Source organism: Homarus americanus, unplaced genomic scaffold, assembly GCF_018991925.1.
Source record: "Homarus americanus isolate GMGI-L3 unplaced genomic scaffold, GMGI_Hamer_2.0 scaffold25827, whole genome shotgun sequence".
In the NCBI taxonomy this organism is placed as follows: Eukaryota; Metazoa; Arthropoda; class Malacostraca; order Decapoda; family Nephropidae; genus Homarus; species Homarus americanus.
The window spans coordinates 8422152-8440023 of record NW_024738300.1 but is presented as its reverse complement, the minus strand read 5'-3'; the positions used below and the strand labels follow the sequence as shown (position 1 = coordinate 8440023).

The window sequence follows — 17872 nt, the reverse complement described above, 5'->3', positions numbered from 1 at the left end:
TTTACGCGTTCCTCACTTTCCGCGGTACCCTCCGGGTTACATTAACCGCGTAAAGTGAGGGTTAACTGTATAATAAAATAATAATAATAATCACAAATACAAAAATGAAAAAATAAGTCATGAGTGAGAAATGATATACAGTCGACCCTCACTTTACGCGGTCCCACATTCCGCGTTTATGCGGTACCCTGCCGGAACCCGGGATGTTCACATTCCGCGGTGCGTGTACCCCTTTACGCGGGTAAAGTATAATTTTTTTATTTAGCTCATAAAATTCATACAAATTATCCGGCCAGAATATAATTTACATTGCTGGAATTCTTACAATTTGATGATCATTTTGAATATAAGCATCATAGATTTTGCATTAGACATACAAATTTTAGATCTAATTTTGTTTACTCAGAGCAAATATGTTATCTTTTGTGCAAAATATATGAAGTGTATATTCAAAATATTCCTGGTCTTGCAAGGAATCCAGCAATGTCAATTATATTATCCTAACTTTAGTTTGAGGTATTATTTATTACTATACCTTAAAATCTAGTGGTTTTCCTCCAAACATTTCTCAGAGAGGGAAGAGCCAGCAAGTGTAGTGTGAGAAGAGGGGGAGGGAGTTGAGTCCATTATTTGAATGGACATTAACTTGGCGACTGTATTTCTCTATTTCTCTTAAGTATTAATTGTGTGCATGTACCATCATAAAATTAAGATGTTATTTTTACTAGAACATAGGTATTGTGTCGGAAAAAGTGGAGTTTGGGGGTCAGCCGGTCTCTATTTCATTTAATCCCATATGTTATATTGTTCACTTTACGCGTTTCTCACTTTCCGCGGTACCCTGTGGGTTGAATTAACCGCGTAAAGTGAGGGTTCACTGTACTGTATAGTATGTATGTTTTGTTGTCAATAGTAAGAGAAACAATTGAAACCCTGCAATTTTGTGTTAAGGGGCAGAAAGTCAGATCAGCAACCTGGGACTTGGTCAAAATTTTTGTGATGCCATAGGGCAGTAGGATCTACCATTAGACAATACATTATGCTTCCAATATCTTCCCAGGTGGTAGTACCTTCCTGTTTGATAGCTGCCTACTACCTATGTATATTTATAAGGTAAATTTGCATTGTCACACTGTTCTCTGTTAGAAAGTCAAAAATATATTTTTCTAGTGTATTTGTGTGTGTTTAGACCGAATATGACCTTCATTTCTGGCGGAAATTAGCTGGGTTTGTTTTAGATTTTTTTCGTTGGACGTTTTCTGAAAAAAATCATGGCGAAATACACCAAAAAACACTAGAAAACAAAAACCAAACCTAACCTAACTGACTCTCACCATATGATGGAATCACCTATTTCTAATTTTATTGGCCTGATTCTTGTTCGTCGTTGGATTCTGAGATTCTTACACAACGTCACATATGTTGGTCTTTGCGATATTTACGTTCAGTCTTGCTCTTAGTACACTTTACTGAGGTTGGAAGAACACCATGCGATCGAAAAAATGCTACAGTTTCTTCATCTTCCCAAAAACTCGCAATCAGCCCCATATACTTTAAGTGACATTCATCACAGACTGCCATGGTCGGAACTTGAATTTCGAAATATGAGACCCAAAATAAAATTTGAATTTGATTGGGCCAAATATACCGCGAATTAAACCCCAAATCATTTTAATTGGTTTCAAAAACAAAAACGCTTTTGATTGGCCGCGTGACGTGTACGGGAACTCATGCGAAGGAGACACAGGAGACAAGCAGTGTTGGAGGAGAGGCAGACAATAATGGCGGAAGATTAATGGAAGAAAATAGAGAAAATTTTGGATAAGCTATCTCCGTTATACATTTCCCCCCGGTAATGTAATAGATGAAAATTATCTTATAATTAGACGTCTTATTCGAATATGATAATAGATTAGTGGTAGGAATGAACGGTGTGTAAACGCAATAATACCATTTATAATCTGATTTTTTTTGTATTAACTCATCTATATGTGGCACCAAAACAAGGTGGATGTGGCTTGGGTAACCTCAGACTATAGCAGTTGGGGTTAATCGAAGGATAAATTTGCTTTTCAGCAGCAACCATTGGAAAGTTTGTACCAAAGGTTCCCCGATGAGTCTTTGCACTGCCCCTACCTTTACAGTCTGAGTTAAAAACTAGGTTCACTGTACCACACCCTCACTCTGACTGACAACTTTACTGAGGCAATAATGCTGTTACTTTTTATATTTTTTTGTTGCCAATGTTATTTGTAGCTTAGGCTGTAGGTTGTTTGGTTACTACTATGCATAACTAGGTGTTATATATCTGATTACAGGGAGTTTCTGCCCATTTTTATTTTTGCATAAACCAACAACCTATCTGAAGGGTAGCAGTTGTGGTAGAGCTGCTAAATTAAAAAAAAAATAAGTATTGTATAATTTTAACCTTAAAGCATCAACTAGTGTCAAGGGAAGATTGCCACACAGCTTTTAATGATCCACATTTTTATCCTAGGGGAAAAGTTTCGGCAAAGTCAAGTCACTAAACAAAGCGAGTCATTGTGTACATATAAGTAGGTGACACTGATGCATGAATTGGTGATAAAAACAGTTCAGCATTTCATAGTAGAAGTGAGTTATGGGAAGCAGTATGTGAACAGTGACATTTTAATATCTTAGATAAGAGCCAACATGTGACCTGTGTCATTCTAAATGTGATGAGCTGCTCGTGTTGCCTCATCCTACTGAATAGTTTGGAAGTACTCCTTATTTACCAGTTACTAGCAAGAATCACATTCCATCATTTGGTGGGTGAACCCTCCCAGGTTGATGATTTGCCTGGGCAAGCTTGTAAATTATCATGTCATTAACTATGTAATAATGTACATGTACAGTTATCGTTGTCTGATCTGTGTACTGTATAATTATGATGCATCACCAGACAATTGTCCCATATTAAACCATTTTATTTACAATGTAGAGGGACTGGCTTAATGATACACCGTATCTCCTTTGTCTAACATATGTATGACAAATAATAATAATAGAAATGCTACCTGGGGGAGTTTGGTTAGCATTAGGGTATTTAACTATCAGGTGAAATAAGTAGGGACTAATCTTTGTGCGAGCCCAGTAACTGCGTGTGTACAGTATTATGAAAACATATCTTCAATAGAGCCACTGTATTAGATAAATATTTATCCTTTGGAAACAAAATCAGGCATTTCATGGATTCTGATATTAAGCTGTACCTCATTTTATTGGTGAGCGTTGGCCTCATCAACTACACTCTACCACCCATTGCTTATAGTAGGTTTTTAGTTAAGGAAAATTTTTTTGTTGGCTGAATGTACGAAATTGTTCAAAGTTGTGTTGTGGACAATAGAGTGGTATCACTTACACCACTACATATCAAAGTTGTGTTGTGGACTGTAGAGTGGTATCACTTACACCACCCCAGTCAAAAGTGTGCTGGGGATTGTGGCCTGGATCATTCACCACTCCAGTCTGGTGTCTTGGCGGGGTCCCTTAAAGCTGTTTTGTAAGTACTGGGCAAAATCTTCCTAGCTTTGATTAGTTCACCCTAATTAACCCCTTGTGTATGGGCCCCCTCTGTACTGAATAAAATCATCTGCCATTAGCCAAATAAAATACTGTAGTGAATGTAGCAATACCATAGTAAAGAGGTTAAGGACCTATTCTGATTAGTTAATCCAAATTAAGGTTTTTATCCGACTAGTTCACCATATTGAACCCTTAAACTGGGGACAGCATTAATAGACACACGCATTTCCCGCCGAAGCATGTAAATGCCTTTATCATGCATTTAAAATTTTTCGTGCAGAATCCTTCATTTTGTAAATGATATCCATGAAAGTAAATTTCAGTTTTACTGTATTCTTTTTAAGTGTAGAGCTCAAAAATATGTTTAAAGTTTACTCATTGTAAGGTAGCTCTTTGAAAATTGGTTGTGGTTGAAATACTAAGTTTATATTCCTCAGACTTAGTGTTACTGCAGTATGGGTCAATACTTGGCATCTCAATCTGATGCTGCTGCAGCAACGTGCAGGGGTGTCCACTTAATATTTATGTGGGATGGTGAGAGTCCAGGAAGGTAATGAGAATACTTCTGGTGTTGACACCAGACAAAGTACCATCAGTATAATGTGAATATGGATGGTTTAATGTTAGTCATATTTTCAAAAAATTAAATTTGTGGGTGATAAACAATGTACTGTACCATATTCTACAGTATACTGATAGTACTTTACCTTTGGTGTTGACAACATGAAGTATATACTCACCGTTTACAGTCATGGACTCAAAATCCACCCCCCCCCCCTTCCTATATCAACAAGTGGTGTAGGGGAATACCCCAATCTTGAGGATTATGTAAAACAATGAAGAAATTAATTTTTTTTTATTAATCCCATCTACTTATGAAAATGAATGTTCCCCCTATGCCATTCTCATGCTGGTGTTCTCTGTCTGTTTCATGGTAATGGTGTTGAAGCATACAAGACCATAACTATACAAGAGAAGGAACTACGATTATGGATATACAGGAAGACCAAAACTTCAAGGAAGAAACATCCTTCAAAACCTCAGTCTGACATGGATGTGGGGAGAGGGTTGGGGAAGAAAGACCTACACAAGTCGCCCCTTCCCCCCCCTTTATATTGTCCTATAGCCCATTTCTTCCCAGCTGAGAAAAGATGCCCCGCCCCCTCCTCAAAGAGTTACAGCTGACTAGCTGTTGCAAACTTGTCCAATTTTGTCCTGAGTAATGATGTATTTTTAAACGAGCTTATTCATAATGACCGCTTCTGACGAGAAAGATATTTAACTAAATTATATAAAGATATATACATTAATTATTTCAAACATGATCACATAAGAAGTTTATCAGAAATATTATACATGAATTAACTGATAAACTCGGGTAGCAAATTCATGCTTTCGGAGGATGCATTTAATATATTCTTACTTATTTTTACCTACAATAAGAAATTGCATATCAGTAATAGTACATAATGCAAAAACAACATTTTAAAAGATCAGAATCATATTGAAATATTACACGGCCGTCAGCAGAGGCGGGAAATATGACTGCGAACTACTTCATATTTTTCCAGCCTCTGCGAACGGTTGTGTAATATTTCAATATGATTCTGATCTTTTAAAATGTTTTTGCATAATGTACTATTACTGATATGCAATTTGTCTTATTGTAGGTAAAAATAAGTATATATTAAATGCATCCTCCGAAAGCGTGTTCATGTTTGAAGTAATTAATGTATGTATTTTTATACAATTTAGTTAAATATATTTTTTGTCAGAAACAGTCATTATGAATAAGCTCATTTAAAAATACATCATTATTCAGGACAAAACCAGCTGATTGGTAGTTGCAAACCTGTCCAAACAGGTTTGCAACTACCAATCAGCTGTAACTCTTGAGAAGGGGGTGGGGGCATCTTTTCTCAGCTGGGGAGAGAAAAAAAAAACACTATAGTGAGGTATTGGAGGATGTTCTTCCTTGGAGTTGTGATGTTTTGGTCTACATTCATTATCATACTGTACTTTCTTCTCTTTTGTTGTTGTGGTCTAGTACACTTCCACACCATCACCTCATCCTGTGGCCTTCAGTTCTCTTTCCCCTCACCTGTGAGAGACGGCAAAAATTAGATTTATATTGAACAAAACTGTAGGTAAATCAAATAATTTTGCATGGGTCAAAACTAATGTACTTCTGGTGCTAAAACTGTTATTACATATACAACTTTAATATTGCTTCATGGTTTTATTTTCAATTTCAGTTTACTTTATACTGTGAATTAAAGGGGAATAAACCGGATTATCGCCACGCTATGAGTGGTGAGGCGGCACAACAGTTTTATGAAAATTTTGTTGCTCGGCTACAGACACAATACAAAAGTGACAGGATATTTGGTGAGATTCTTCTATGGTTTTATCCTCCTCTGTTAAGAGATAGGATAGAAGGAAAGCCTGAGCTTACATGGAATGATATTTCTAATAAAATGGTATTAACAGCTTGTGAAAATGAGATTGATTAACCATTTATTTTTGCAGATGGAAAGTTTGGAGCAATGATGCAAGTTACAATTCAAAATGATGGACCTGTTACTATCAACATTGATTCTCCTCAAAGAAAAACAGATCAACCAGTTGATAATACACAGGGTTAAGTTTATGAAAGCACGATTAAAAAGTGAGAACTATTAATTGTTATTTATCCTTCAAATGGAATGTAGTGAAAAAATTAGAGTCAATTATTTTAAAGCATTATTTTACCTACCATACTATCTAAATTGAATTCAAACTCCATATGTTGATGCCTCAGCTGCTACCATATGTTTGGCTCTTGTAAATGCTGCCAAAACTGAAGATAATTGTAGTTTTTCTGAAGCACCTGCACACAACCTCACCTCTACATCAGACAGCTGCTCTACAAGGTACACACGCACTTCAACTGGGAAGTCAACTGAGGAAAAAAATTTTGTTTATGACATGAGTGAACCTGAATATCATACAAATGTTTTCACAATAAAAATTTCAAATTGATCTTTAGAGTTAGCTCTAAGAGATACATATTAACACTCTTGGGTTTAGGGAGGAGCTCTCTAGCAAGACGGTCGGGGAAAGTTAGGATACTCACCTCGCCACTCTTGACTGCACCACATGAGAGTAATTGAATGTATTAAGTCATAGCAAACTTGCTTCTTGAAATAAAAAGGTGGGGTTTGTTGCATTAGCATACAGTAATTTTAAATGACTAATTATGATAAAAAATAATTATTTCAATACGTAAGCACGAGTAAAACGCCAAAATTTTGTTTACACTTAATGAAAATGTTTATATCTTCGCTATTTCATGCGATTCTTATATAAACAGCATTATAAAATGTACAAATTTACCAACAAATAGTTATATAAGAAAAGATGTGGAAAAAATTAATCTTTGGCTAGGTTATAGTCCACTCCTCCACCTTTGCCAGCAACATGAGACATGGTTCAAAACTATCACAACACTGTTATCAATAAATGAAATCACTGTGATGAACGGGAAATCAGCACAAGCCAGGAGAAAATGGTGGGAAATGTGGGACAAAGTTACATCCTGTGCTGTTGAACTACAAAATGTGACTGGTGTGGTCACTCATGTAACCTTGGAGGCTTGCATATCTTGTGTTCCTATGCAAACATAAAATTATTTTATTGTAGTTTTTAGTTCATACGCAAACTTGCATATGAAAACCCTAAAGCGATAATTTAGATCATAGGCAAATTTCACATGAAAACTCCCAAGAGTGTTAACAAACAACAGAGCTCCAAAATTATCTCATGTTATAACAAATATAAATTAAATGTACCCGACTTACTTCTATGAACATAGGCATGTAGTTCAGTCAAAATATCTTGCAGGGCAAAACCTTTTGTTATCTTTAATGTGTTTACATCTGTTGCTGTGTTAAGGAATATCAAACTTTAGATCTAAATTAATAATAATTACACAGTAATTAGTTGTTATATAGCATAAATGGGATCAAGAATTAACGTGAAATATCAACCGCAAAAATATACCAAAATATTTCTTTAAGAAATTATATCACCCAACTGGACCCACTGTCAGATCTACTTTGGCAATTAAGTTGTCTCATATGATATATTCATTAATGAAGAAACTTTTTCAAGACTTCTTGGGGTTTGGAATGATAGAAGAAAAACCTAAGGTGTTGGTGGGATCATACTAAATCTAAACCAATCCTCACTGATTTCACTAAAACAAAAAAGGATACTTTTGTAGGCAATGTCAAAGGGTTCATTCAACATCCAATTTATGATGTTTGTGATGTCTGAGCGGAGAGGATGACCCACGCACGTATACACGTTGTCCTCTGTCACCTGAAAGTATACATGTCATAAGGAATTTTTATTTCTTGAATAAAAGATGTCATAGAAATGTCATAACTCAAAGCCTGTCAACTACCGTATATCTCGGCCTATAAGTCGGAATTTGAACCTTAAAAAAATCAGCCCAAAATTAGGGGTCGTCTTAAATACCGGGTATAAAATTCTTACCTCTTACATATTGTGGTTTAGCGTGTCAAGAGTGGTGATGAAGAACATCATAAACTACTCACACGGTCCTACCACTAATTATTTTATACTGAAACTTACGTTTGGGAAGCTGGATTAAAAATAAGATTACTGGTAATTAAAATAATAAAACTATATTACAAACCTGTCTAACATACCGCAAAATAACAATATACCCCGGTAATAAACACAGCTATCATCATGCACCGCCCGCCATTTGCCAGTGACGAGACAAAAAAGGGAAAGTGGCCGCTGTAAGAGGTGGAGATAGGGCTATTTTTAGCCCGTCTTTGTGTCAGAGGTGGTCAGTAATGCATACTGGTATACAGTCATGCACCGGTTAACATCCTAGATACGTTCTTGGAAACGTGACGTTAACCGAAATGGACGTTGTCCGATCATCACATAAACTTTGTATTTATACTTACGTGTATGTGGAATACTATTTAAGTACATATACACTTTTACTCTTAAATCACTATTGTAATGTGATACACAGGTGATTAATTTTTATCTCTTGTGCAAAATACATGACGTTTATATTAAAATTATTCACTGTTTTACAAGGATTCCAGCAACGCTGGGCAGTTGGGGGAGAGGGCGGGAGCGAGCGAGGGGACTTGGGGGGTACCGTATATCTCGGCCTATAAGTCAGCGGGGTGCATAAGACGGCCCCCCAAATTTACATTTAAAAAGTAGCTTTTGAGCTCTATTCGCTGTATAAGACCGGTACCCCAAATGTGACACTTACCCACTGACCCAGTAGTCCTTTAACAACCATCCTTGGTTTTTTAAAATAAGGCCACTTCACTTCAAGTAATGTCATCAAATGTTACCCACTGGTGTAGTGTAAACACTAGTGACGTCACTTAAGCGTCTGCTATTTACCGGTAACTGGAACTAATGTCGGTGTCGAGTGAAATTTTTCCATTTACTTGAAATGGATTTACCGATTTATTTGTTTATTTATTTATTTATAATATACTGTAACATATTAAACACACTGCAAGTATTTTCTTTAATTTATACGCTTGCTTTGCACGAGAGGTGGCGGGACTGTGTTCCGACTGTTTATACAACAGCTACCACCGTATTCTAATTGTGGTGTTTCATTAGGATTGGAGTGAAAAAGATTATGTACTTACTACATACATTTATTATATATATATATATATATATATATATATATATATATATATATATATATACACACACACACACAGTGACCCCTCGGTTAACGAACTCAATCCGTTCCAGAAGGTCGTTCGTTAACCGAAAAGTTCGTTAACCGAAACCATTGTTTCAATGGGTTTTGGGTAATTGGTTCCAGCTCACCGAAAATTTCCTAAATTCAACAAAAATGGTAGAAAAGTTCACTTACTTTGAGGTGTGTATGTAGAAGGCTCCTGGATGATGATGATGATGATGGGATTTAGAATGGGGGTGGAGGAGAAGGAAGAAGAGAAGGCATTGGGGTGGATGAGAAGTCACCCCATGGTGCCATTTCACCCATAAAATTTTAGCTCTCTTGGTGTAATTCAAGATTATTTTCTTTAAATCAACACTGCACTGCATTATATATTGTCAATATGTAAAATATATTTCAAAATGACCAATAATTTGCTTGGAAACAGAAAAAAAGCATTTAGTTGAAGAGAGTCAAGCAAGATGTTACCTCCAGTGAAAACAGAGAGAAACTAACACCTATTTGCTGTGTTAAGAGGCTGGATGCCGCGCATTAAACTAGTCACTTTACCTTCAATTATGTTCAATAATTGTTAAAATGACTAAAAAATTGGATATTAAACTTTTGAAATTATTGAATAGTATAAACTTCTTGATATTTACTAAAATAGTAAGTAATTTAAGCCCTAGAACCGATTAATGTATTGGCGGACTGATACTAAAGCTGGTTGCCCGGTCAGTGCAAGCGAAAACATGTTGAGGTCGGTTCGTAAGAAATTCGTTAACCGAATTTTTGTTCGTTAACCGAATTAAAGATCCTTATGGAAGGCAGTTCGTTAACCGAAATTTCGTTAACCGAGGCGTTCGTTAAATGAGGGGTCATTGTATATGTATGTGTGTATATATATATATATATATATATATATATATATATATATATATATATATATATATATATATATATATATATATATATATATATATATATATATATATATATATATATATATATATATATATATATATATATATATATATGCAAGTAAATCACTGTAGGTGCGCGTGATCTAGGTATATGCTGATAACCACAAGGAAAGAAGAATAGGTAACACTTTTAAGTTCAGTATTTATAGAAAACCAACTAATGCGTGTTCATACATTCATTATTACTCTGCCCACCATAATAAAGTCAAACAGTCAGTATTTTCAACAATGTTTTTACGTGCCTTGAGAATTTGCAGTCCGGAATTCATCAATGAGGAATACAAATATATATATAATATTGGCTCAAACCTTAAATACCCTAGATCTTTCATAGACAAATGCCTAAACATTACTAAGAAAACTTTTTATAGAACTGATCCCAAGCCCACCCATGACCATAAGAATATCTTAATATTACCATTTCACAAAAATTTCTCACACATTCCTTCACAACTAAAAACCTGGAACGTCAATGTGGCATTTAAAAACTCATGCACTGTTAAACAAATGTTAATCAAGAACTCCCCCAACAACACAATTGGTTGCATTTATAAAGTTCCTTGCAAGGAATGTAATATGTTTTACTTAGGCCAGACAGGTAAAGATCTTGCAACTAGAATTAAACAACAAATACAGTGTTAGGACAGGCCAGGAATCCAATGCTCTGTTTGTTCATTTGAGGGATAACAAGCATTGCATTGACTGGGATAATGCCTCCTCAATATTACCATGTAATTCAATTGATAGTAGGAACATTATAGAATCTAGTCTTATTAAACATACCGAAGCATTCAACATGAATTTGAGTAACGGCATGTACAAGCTGGACAATTTTGTAATTAAGAAGATTTGTGACCAGGTGAGAAGCCCGGGTCACCTGACCATCTGACCTGACCACCAACCTTTGTGTGCTATTTAAAGATTAGTAGGGTCATTACCTAATACCTGACCATTGTGGACCTGGTCTCACCCTTCTCTGTATATATACACCTTGATTTGTATTTCTTTCTCTAGTCTGTACTCACCCCTGAAGATGTGAATTACACGAAAGCGCTTGGGAACTTCGTGTTTTCTTCTTTCCTTGTGGTTATCAGCATATATATATATATATATATAATGAGTGGAAATGGTATGAAGCGCTCTGGTAGTGGAAGTGAAGTGAAAAAATGAGAAGAAATGCTATTACTTTTTAATAAAAACTCCAGTGTCAGACTCTTCTTGTGGCCAGTGTTAAAACATTTTTATAAATTAATAAATTTTTTTTTAGTTATAAATGCTTTGATTTGAGACGATTTTATTATTAAAAGTGTTTAAGTGAGTCACATTCCATTACATATTATTTCATCATTTTTGTTCAAGGCCTTTACTTCATGGCTAAAACACCTACTACCCCAAACCCCTTAATTTTCATTGAATCGATGGCTACTATAACATGATTTTTCTGTAACACGATGTTTTTCTGGAAAGCAACTACCACATTATGGGAGAAGTGACTGTACAAGATCTCCTGAATACAAATTTCAAGTGAAAAGAGTGAGAGGAGACTATGAAAAAGAGAGAATGAAATTAGTTAATTAAATTCATGAATGATTTACGTACTTCTTTGAAAGCCATTGCTGTGGACTGTAGTATGTTTAATACTCGCCTCATGTCCCCACCTGAGAGAGACAGTAATGCCTTTCTCCCATCTTCTGAGACAGTGACACTGGAAGGAAATATTTATTATGAAATTACTACAACATAAATTAATATCCCTGCAATTTTTATAAATGCAAAGTTAATAGATCACAGTCTTGTATTAGCCCATGTCAAACAGACAGAAATACTTATATAAATGTGGGTTACATACATACATATATACATGAATAGTCTACGAGCAGTGAGTAGTCATGACTGTACATGTGATGTGTTTTTCCACTGTTCGCCTCGCACCTTAAATATGCAGGTCAGCAATTAAGCAGTCTGCTTATGTCAGTCCGTACCATAAACATTTGTGTGTTACTTCTAGTGCACCTTTAATATGGACTCTACAGAATCTTCATCAGTGTTTACAGCAGGTAAATAAAGGTAACAGCCTAATGCATCAGTTTTATTAAGCAGAAGGCAATTAGCCAACATACTACAAGGTCACCGAAACACTTACCATCATGTTTCACCAAAACCTTTAACAATATGATTTATGCAAAGTTAGTGCATTACCAGCTGCATATTAATAATAAAAAAACAAAAACAAAATAGGGGTAGTGGTGCACAAGTATGTAAATCAATCCAGACATACGATTTCCATTTCCTGAATTTCCATATTAAGTTCTTTCTCTACTTCTGAATATTCTTCACCACCAAACACGGATACCAACTTTCTGGTGGTTAATATCAGGATCTATCTATCTACATCTGTGTGCATGCATGACCCCTCCCCCTGCCTTCAACAGCACAAAACATTGAAGAACTTCTGTCTCCTAGTCACTATTGACACCTTTCAGTTGCAACGGACACTGTCCCACCTACCAATCAAAATAATTTTTGGAAGGTTTAGTTTACAACTTTTTCTATTATTGATATGGTGAGGGTGGAGGGGCGGGAAAACGTAAAACGTGCAAGGGGATCACATCACATGGTGATAGTGTGGTGCCTCCTGATGCATTTCCCAAGAGAAATATTTTTTTTTTTTCACAACTTTTGTTCTATAATTTTTTTCCCTAAATACAGTCTCTCCTCGACTTATGGCATATTCGACTTACGACACCCTTGACATACGACGGCCATGGTCGTATAAAATATTTTTCACATTACGTATTTTCGAGTCCCGACGTTTGGTCGTAATGTGACGCCGTACGATAGCTTGGGCTGGGCCGCCTCATGGTGTACAGCATCTACGTCATAGCCCGCTCAGTTGGTGTTTGGGCGTCGTTGTTGTTAGTGATTGCGCTGTGTACTGACAAAATTTTCGTTTGTAATTCCCTTTAAAATGGCTGGCAAGCGTAAAAGTGAGAGTTCTCATGGTGACGCGAAGAAAATGAAACAGTCAATTACTTTTGAGATGAAAATGAAAATAATAATGCAATATGAAAATGGAAAAAAGGTAGCAACCACTTCACGCAACCTTGGCTTTTCTCACTCGACGATATCAACAATTTTGAAGGACAAGGAACGAATTCGTGAGGTAGTGAAAGGATCAGCACCTATAAAGGGAAACAATAATAATAAAAAACCCAAACAAACAAGGTCCTCTTCATGAGATGGAGTAATTACTTGTGACATGGATGGAAGATCAGCTGCAAAAGCGTGTACCCTTTAGCCTTCTAACCATACAGGCTAAGGCAAGAAGCCTTTTCAAATGCCTGAAAGAACAGGCAGGAGATGAGTACGACCAAAACTTCACAGCAAGTCATGGGTGGTTCCAAAGGTTTAAGAAATGTTACAATTTGCACAGTGTAAAGGTGAGTGGAGAGGCAGCAAGTGCTGATGTGGGTGCTGCTGAAGCTTTTAAGGAGCTAGATCGTGTCATCGTGGAGGGAAATTATTTGCCTGAGCAAATATTTAATGTGGATGAAACTGGCTTATTCTGGAAGCACATGCCAGAACAGACATACTACATCCACAGAGGCGAAAACCATGGCGGGGGTGGGGCATTCAAGGACCGAATCACACTTCTGTTGGGGGGGAGGGGGATGTAGCTGGTTTCTAGGTAAAACCCTTCATGATATACCATTCAGAGAACCCAAGGGCTTTTAAAAATGTCAGCAAGCATACACTGCCAGTGTTTTATCGCAGTAATAAGAAAGCATGGATGACCCTAGCACTGTTTGAGAATTGGTTTTTGAGTTGTTTCATTTCACTAGCCAAGGAGTATTGTCTGCAGCAAGGGGTTGCCTTCAAGATTTTATTAATTTTAGATAATGCTCCGGGACACCCACCACACCTGGACGACCTGTACCCTGATGCTAAGGTAGTCTACCTTCCACCTAACACTACCTCTATCATCCAACCTATGGATCAAGGTGCTATTGCTGATTTTAAAGCGTATTATTTACGTACGACCTTCGCTCAGGCTATTGCTGCTACTGAAGGTCAAAAAACGCTCAAGAGAATTTTGGAAGGACTACAACATTTTGCATTGTACAAAGAACATAGCTGCAGCATGGGATGAGGTTACAGGTCAGTGCATGAATGGAATATGGAAGAAGGTCCTGAAAAGATATGTGAACAGTTTCAAAGGATTTAATGAAGATGAAGCAATTTCTGAGATTAGTAACAAGATAGTGTAGATGGGTGATCATCTGGAGTTAGAAATTGATAATGAAGATGTTGAGCAGTTGGTGGAAAGTGTAGCAGAAGAGCTAAGTAATGAGGATCTTGTTGAACTGGAGGCACAGAAATTTGCAGAGGAAGAAGAGAGACAAACTGTAAAAGAAGAACCTGCACCCCCAAAAAGTTTTCAGTGAAACAAATGGCAGAGGCATTTGCTACTATTAATAAGGGGATGCAAATGTTTGAAGAAATGGATCAAAATGTTGAGCATTTTGCCAAAAGTTGACAGACTGATCCAAGATGCACTTGCTTGCTACAGGGAGATTTACAATGAAAAGAAAAGGCAAACTGTGTAGTCTAAATTGGACATATTTTTTAGGAAGTACCCCACCACTGCTGCCTCTTCACTCCCTAAAGATGATCCAATACCTTCAACAAGCAAGTATGTTAGCCTGTCTGAAGACAGCGACATTGATGACCCACCCAGCCCTGTCTCCTTCTCTGCTTCATCCAATTAATGTAGTTTCCACGCTTAATTAAAAAATTATTGAGGCCCCGTGTGCATTCAGCTGACTACATTAAAGGTAAGTGCACAGTAAAACTGATTCATTTTTCATTATTGATTACTTTTGCTGTACAGTGGTCCCTCGGTTAACGAGCACAATCTGTTCTAGAAGGTTGCTCATTAATCGAAAAACTCGTTAACCAAAACCATTGTTTCAATGGGTTTTTGGGTAATTGGTTCCAGCTCACCGAAAATTGCCTAAATTCAACAAAAAAGGTAGAAAAGTACACTTACTTTGAGGTGTGTATGTAGAAGGCTCCTGGATGATGATGATGATGGGAATTAGAATGGGGGTGGAGAAGAAGGGAGAAGAGAAGGCATTGGGGTGGAAGAGAAGTCACCCCATGGCACCATTACACCCATAAACTTTTAGTTCTCTTGGTGCAATTCAAGATTATTTTCGTTAAATCAACACTGCAATGCATTATATATTGTCAATATGTAAAATAAATTTCAAAATGACCAATAATTTGCTTGCAAAAACAGAAAAAAAGCGTTTAGTTGAAGAGAGTCTCAAGCAAGATGTTACCTCCACGGAAAAGACACAAAGACTGACGCCTGTATGGTGTGTTGAGAGGCTGGATGGCGCGCATAAAACTAGCTTCTTTACCTTCAATTATGTTCAATAATTGTTAAAATGGTTAAAAAATTTAATATTAAACTTTTAAAATTATTGAATAGTATAAACTTCTTCATATTTGTTAAAATGTTAAGGAATTTAAGCCCTAGAACCGATTACTGTATTGGCGGACTAATACTACAGCTGGTGGACCGCCAAATGCAAGCGAAATCATGTTCAGGTTGGCTCGTAAGAAACTCGTTAATCGAGGGATTGCTCGTTAACCGAAGTTAAGAATCTTATGGAAGGTAACTCGTTAACCGAAATCTCGTTAACCAAGGGACCACTGTACTGTATTTCATTTTAGAATTTCTATGTATAATTTTCGTCTTTTCGACTTACGACCTGGTCGTCGGGACGGAACCCCGTCGTGAGTTGAGGAGAGACTGTATGTACGCTTTATAACAAAATGAGGTTCATATTGGATTCACATGAAATAATAAAGGTATAAAGTGATGTATAAACATTTTCATTGTGTAAAATTTTTTTTTGTGTTCTACTCGCACCTATGTATAGAAATAATTATTTTATCGTGATTACATATATAAACCTGTTTGTCGATAATTTATTTACAATGCCAATGCAACAAATCCCATCATTACATACAATTATTTCTTGTGTGGTGCGGTGAGTAACAGGCCAGACCCCTTGTGGGAGAGCATCTACCCAGGCCCAAGAGTGGTAATAGGATAATTAGGTTGATGCTATGGAATCTAACATTATGGGCCACATTTCAAGAATGAAACCCTTACATATACACTAGAACTCATAAATCACTACTGTAATGTTATACAGGTGATTAATTTTTATCCCTTGTGCAAAATATATGATGTTTATATTCAAATTATTTGCTGTCTTGCAAGGATTCCAGCAATGCAAATTATATTCTCCTAACTTTAGTCCGTGATATTATACAAGATAAAAACTATAAGCCTAAAACCACCAAACCCTGGCTGGGAGAGGCAGGGGAGGTGATATGTTTGACAGTTGATGCCAAGGTCTAGTGCTTATTAATTTATCTGTCCTTAAGAGTAACTAAGTTTTTCTCTTATAAATGTCACTGAACTGACATGGGAGAATATAATTAACATTGATGGAATCATTATAAGATAGTGATTAGATTGAATATAAACATTCTATAGTTCACAATAGGCATAAAGATTTTAGTTTTAATTAGTAATTTTATTACAAAGGGCTAAAATTTTGCTCTCTTTTGCAAACTATATGATGTCTGAATTAAAATTATTCGCTGCCTTGCAAGGATTCCAGCAATGCAATTTATATTCTGCTAACTTTAGTCTGTACCATTTTATAAGATTAAAACTTAAAGCCTAAAAACCACAGTCACTCTTACTGGAAGTCAGAGGGGAGTTGATTTATTATGACAGCTGGGCTGGAGCCCAGCTGTCATAATAAATCCCTAGTGGTATTTACATATTTATCTGTCCTTTATAGAGGGAGTTTAAAGTTTTTCTCTTATAAAATGTTAATGAATTGACTTTAGAGAATATAATTAACATGGCTGGAATTATTATAAGATAGTGATTAATTTGAATACATACTGTACACGCTATAGTTCGCAATAGACATACAAAATTTAGTACAATTAGTACATTTTAGTACAAATGACTAAAAAATTTATCTCATGCAAAATATGTTTATATTAAAATTATTTGCTGTCTTGCAAGGATTCCAGCAATGTAATTTATATTCTGCTAACTTTAGACCGTGCCATTTTATGTCAAGCTTAGTCACTTTTATTGGTCTCCAGAACCTAACCATATTTTCCCCATTGATTACATGTGATTATATATCGCCATTTAGTATATAGCGAACATCCTTGGACCCTATCTCGCAATATATCCCGACCCTACTGTACCTGTATTTAGTAAAATCAGGTATAGCACGATTTTTCTGGTTTACACTGCACTATGAAAAAAAAAAAAAGACAGTGAAAGTGATGAAAATGAGTAAAGGAGATGATACGGAGAAATTATATTAGACTGAATAAAAACAAATTTGGGGCAGTGGAGTTTTTCAGATATTTGGATGGATGAATGATGAACATTAAGAGGAGTGGAAGGAAAGAAACAGGTGGACCAAAAAATAAATAAATAAATAAATATATATATATATATATATATATATATATATATATATATATA

General features: G+C 36.0%; 2 protein-coding genes across 3 annotated transcripts in view; one reads left to right on the top strand and one right to left on the bottom strand.

Moving 5' to 3' along the window:
- Positions 1 to 6224, top strand: part of LOC121873822 (D-aminoacyl-tRNA deacylase-like) — a 44534-nt gene extending 38310 nt beyond the window's left edge. Inside the window, exons 5-6 of the mRNA XM_042377557.1 lie at positions 5802 to 5934; positions 6076 to 6224. Of these exons, the coding sequence (XP_042233491.1) occupies positions 5802 to 5934; positions 6076 to 6191 (249 nt within the window). The 3' untranslated portion in view covers positions 6192 to 6224. The remainder of the gene's footprint in view (positions 1 to 5801; positions 5935 to 6075) is intronic.
- LOC121873821 (replication factor C subunit 5-like) overlaps positions 1 to 17872 on the bottom strand; it is a 49166-nt gene that overhangs the window by 5174 nt on the left and 26120 nt on the right. Inside the window, exons 6-10 of one of the 2 annotated variants that reach the window (XM_042377554.1) lie at positions 11872 to 11977; positions 7803 to 7908; positions 7386 to 7463; positions 6302 to 6487; positions 4388 to 5647 (exon numbers count right to left, since the gene is read on the bottom strand). In XM_042377554.1, coding sequence (XP_042233488.1) covers positions 6321 to 6487; positions 7386 to 7463; positions 7803 to 7908; positions 11872 to 11977 — 457 coding nt within the window. In that variant the 3' untranslated portion in view covers positions 4388 to 5647; positions 6302 to 6320. Of the gene's footprint in view, positions 1 to 4387; positions 5648 to 6301; positions 6488 to 7385; positions 7464 to 7802; positions 7909 to 11871; positions 11978 to 17872 lie in introns of those variants that run through there. The other variant, XM_042377556.1, reaches the window with a different exon arrangement.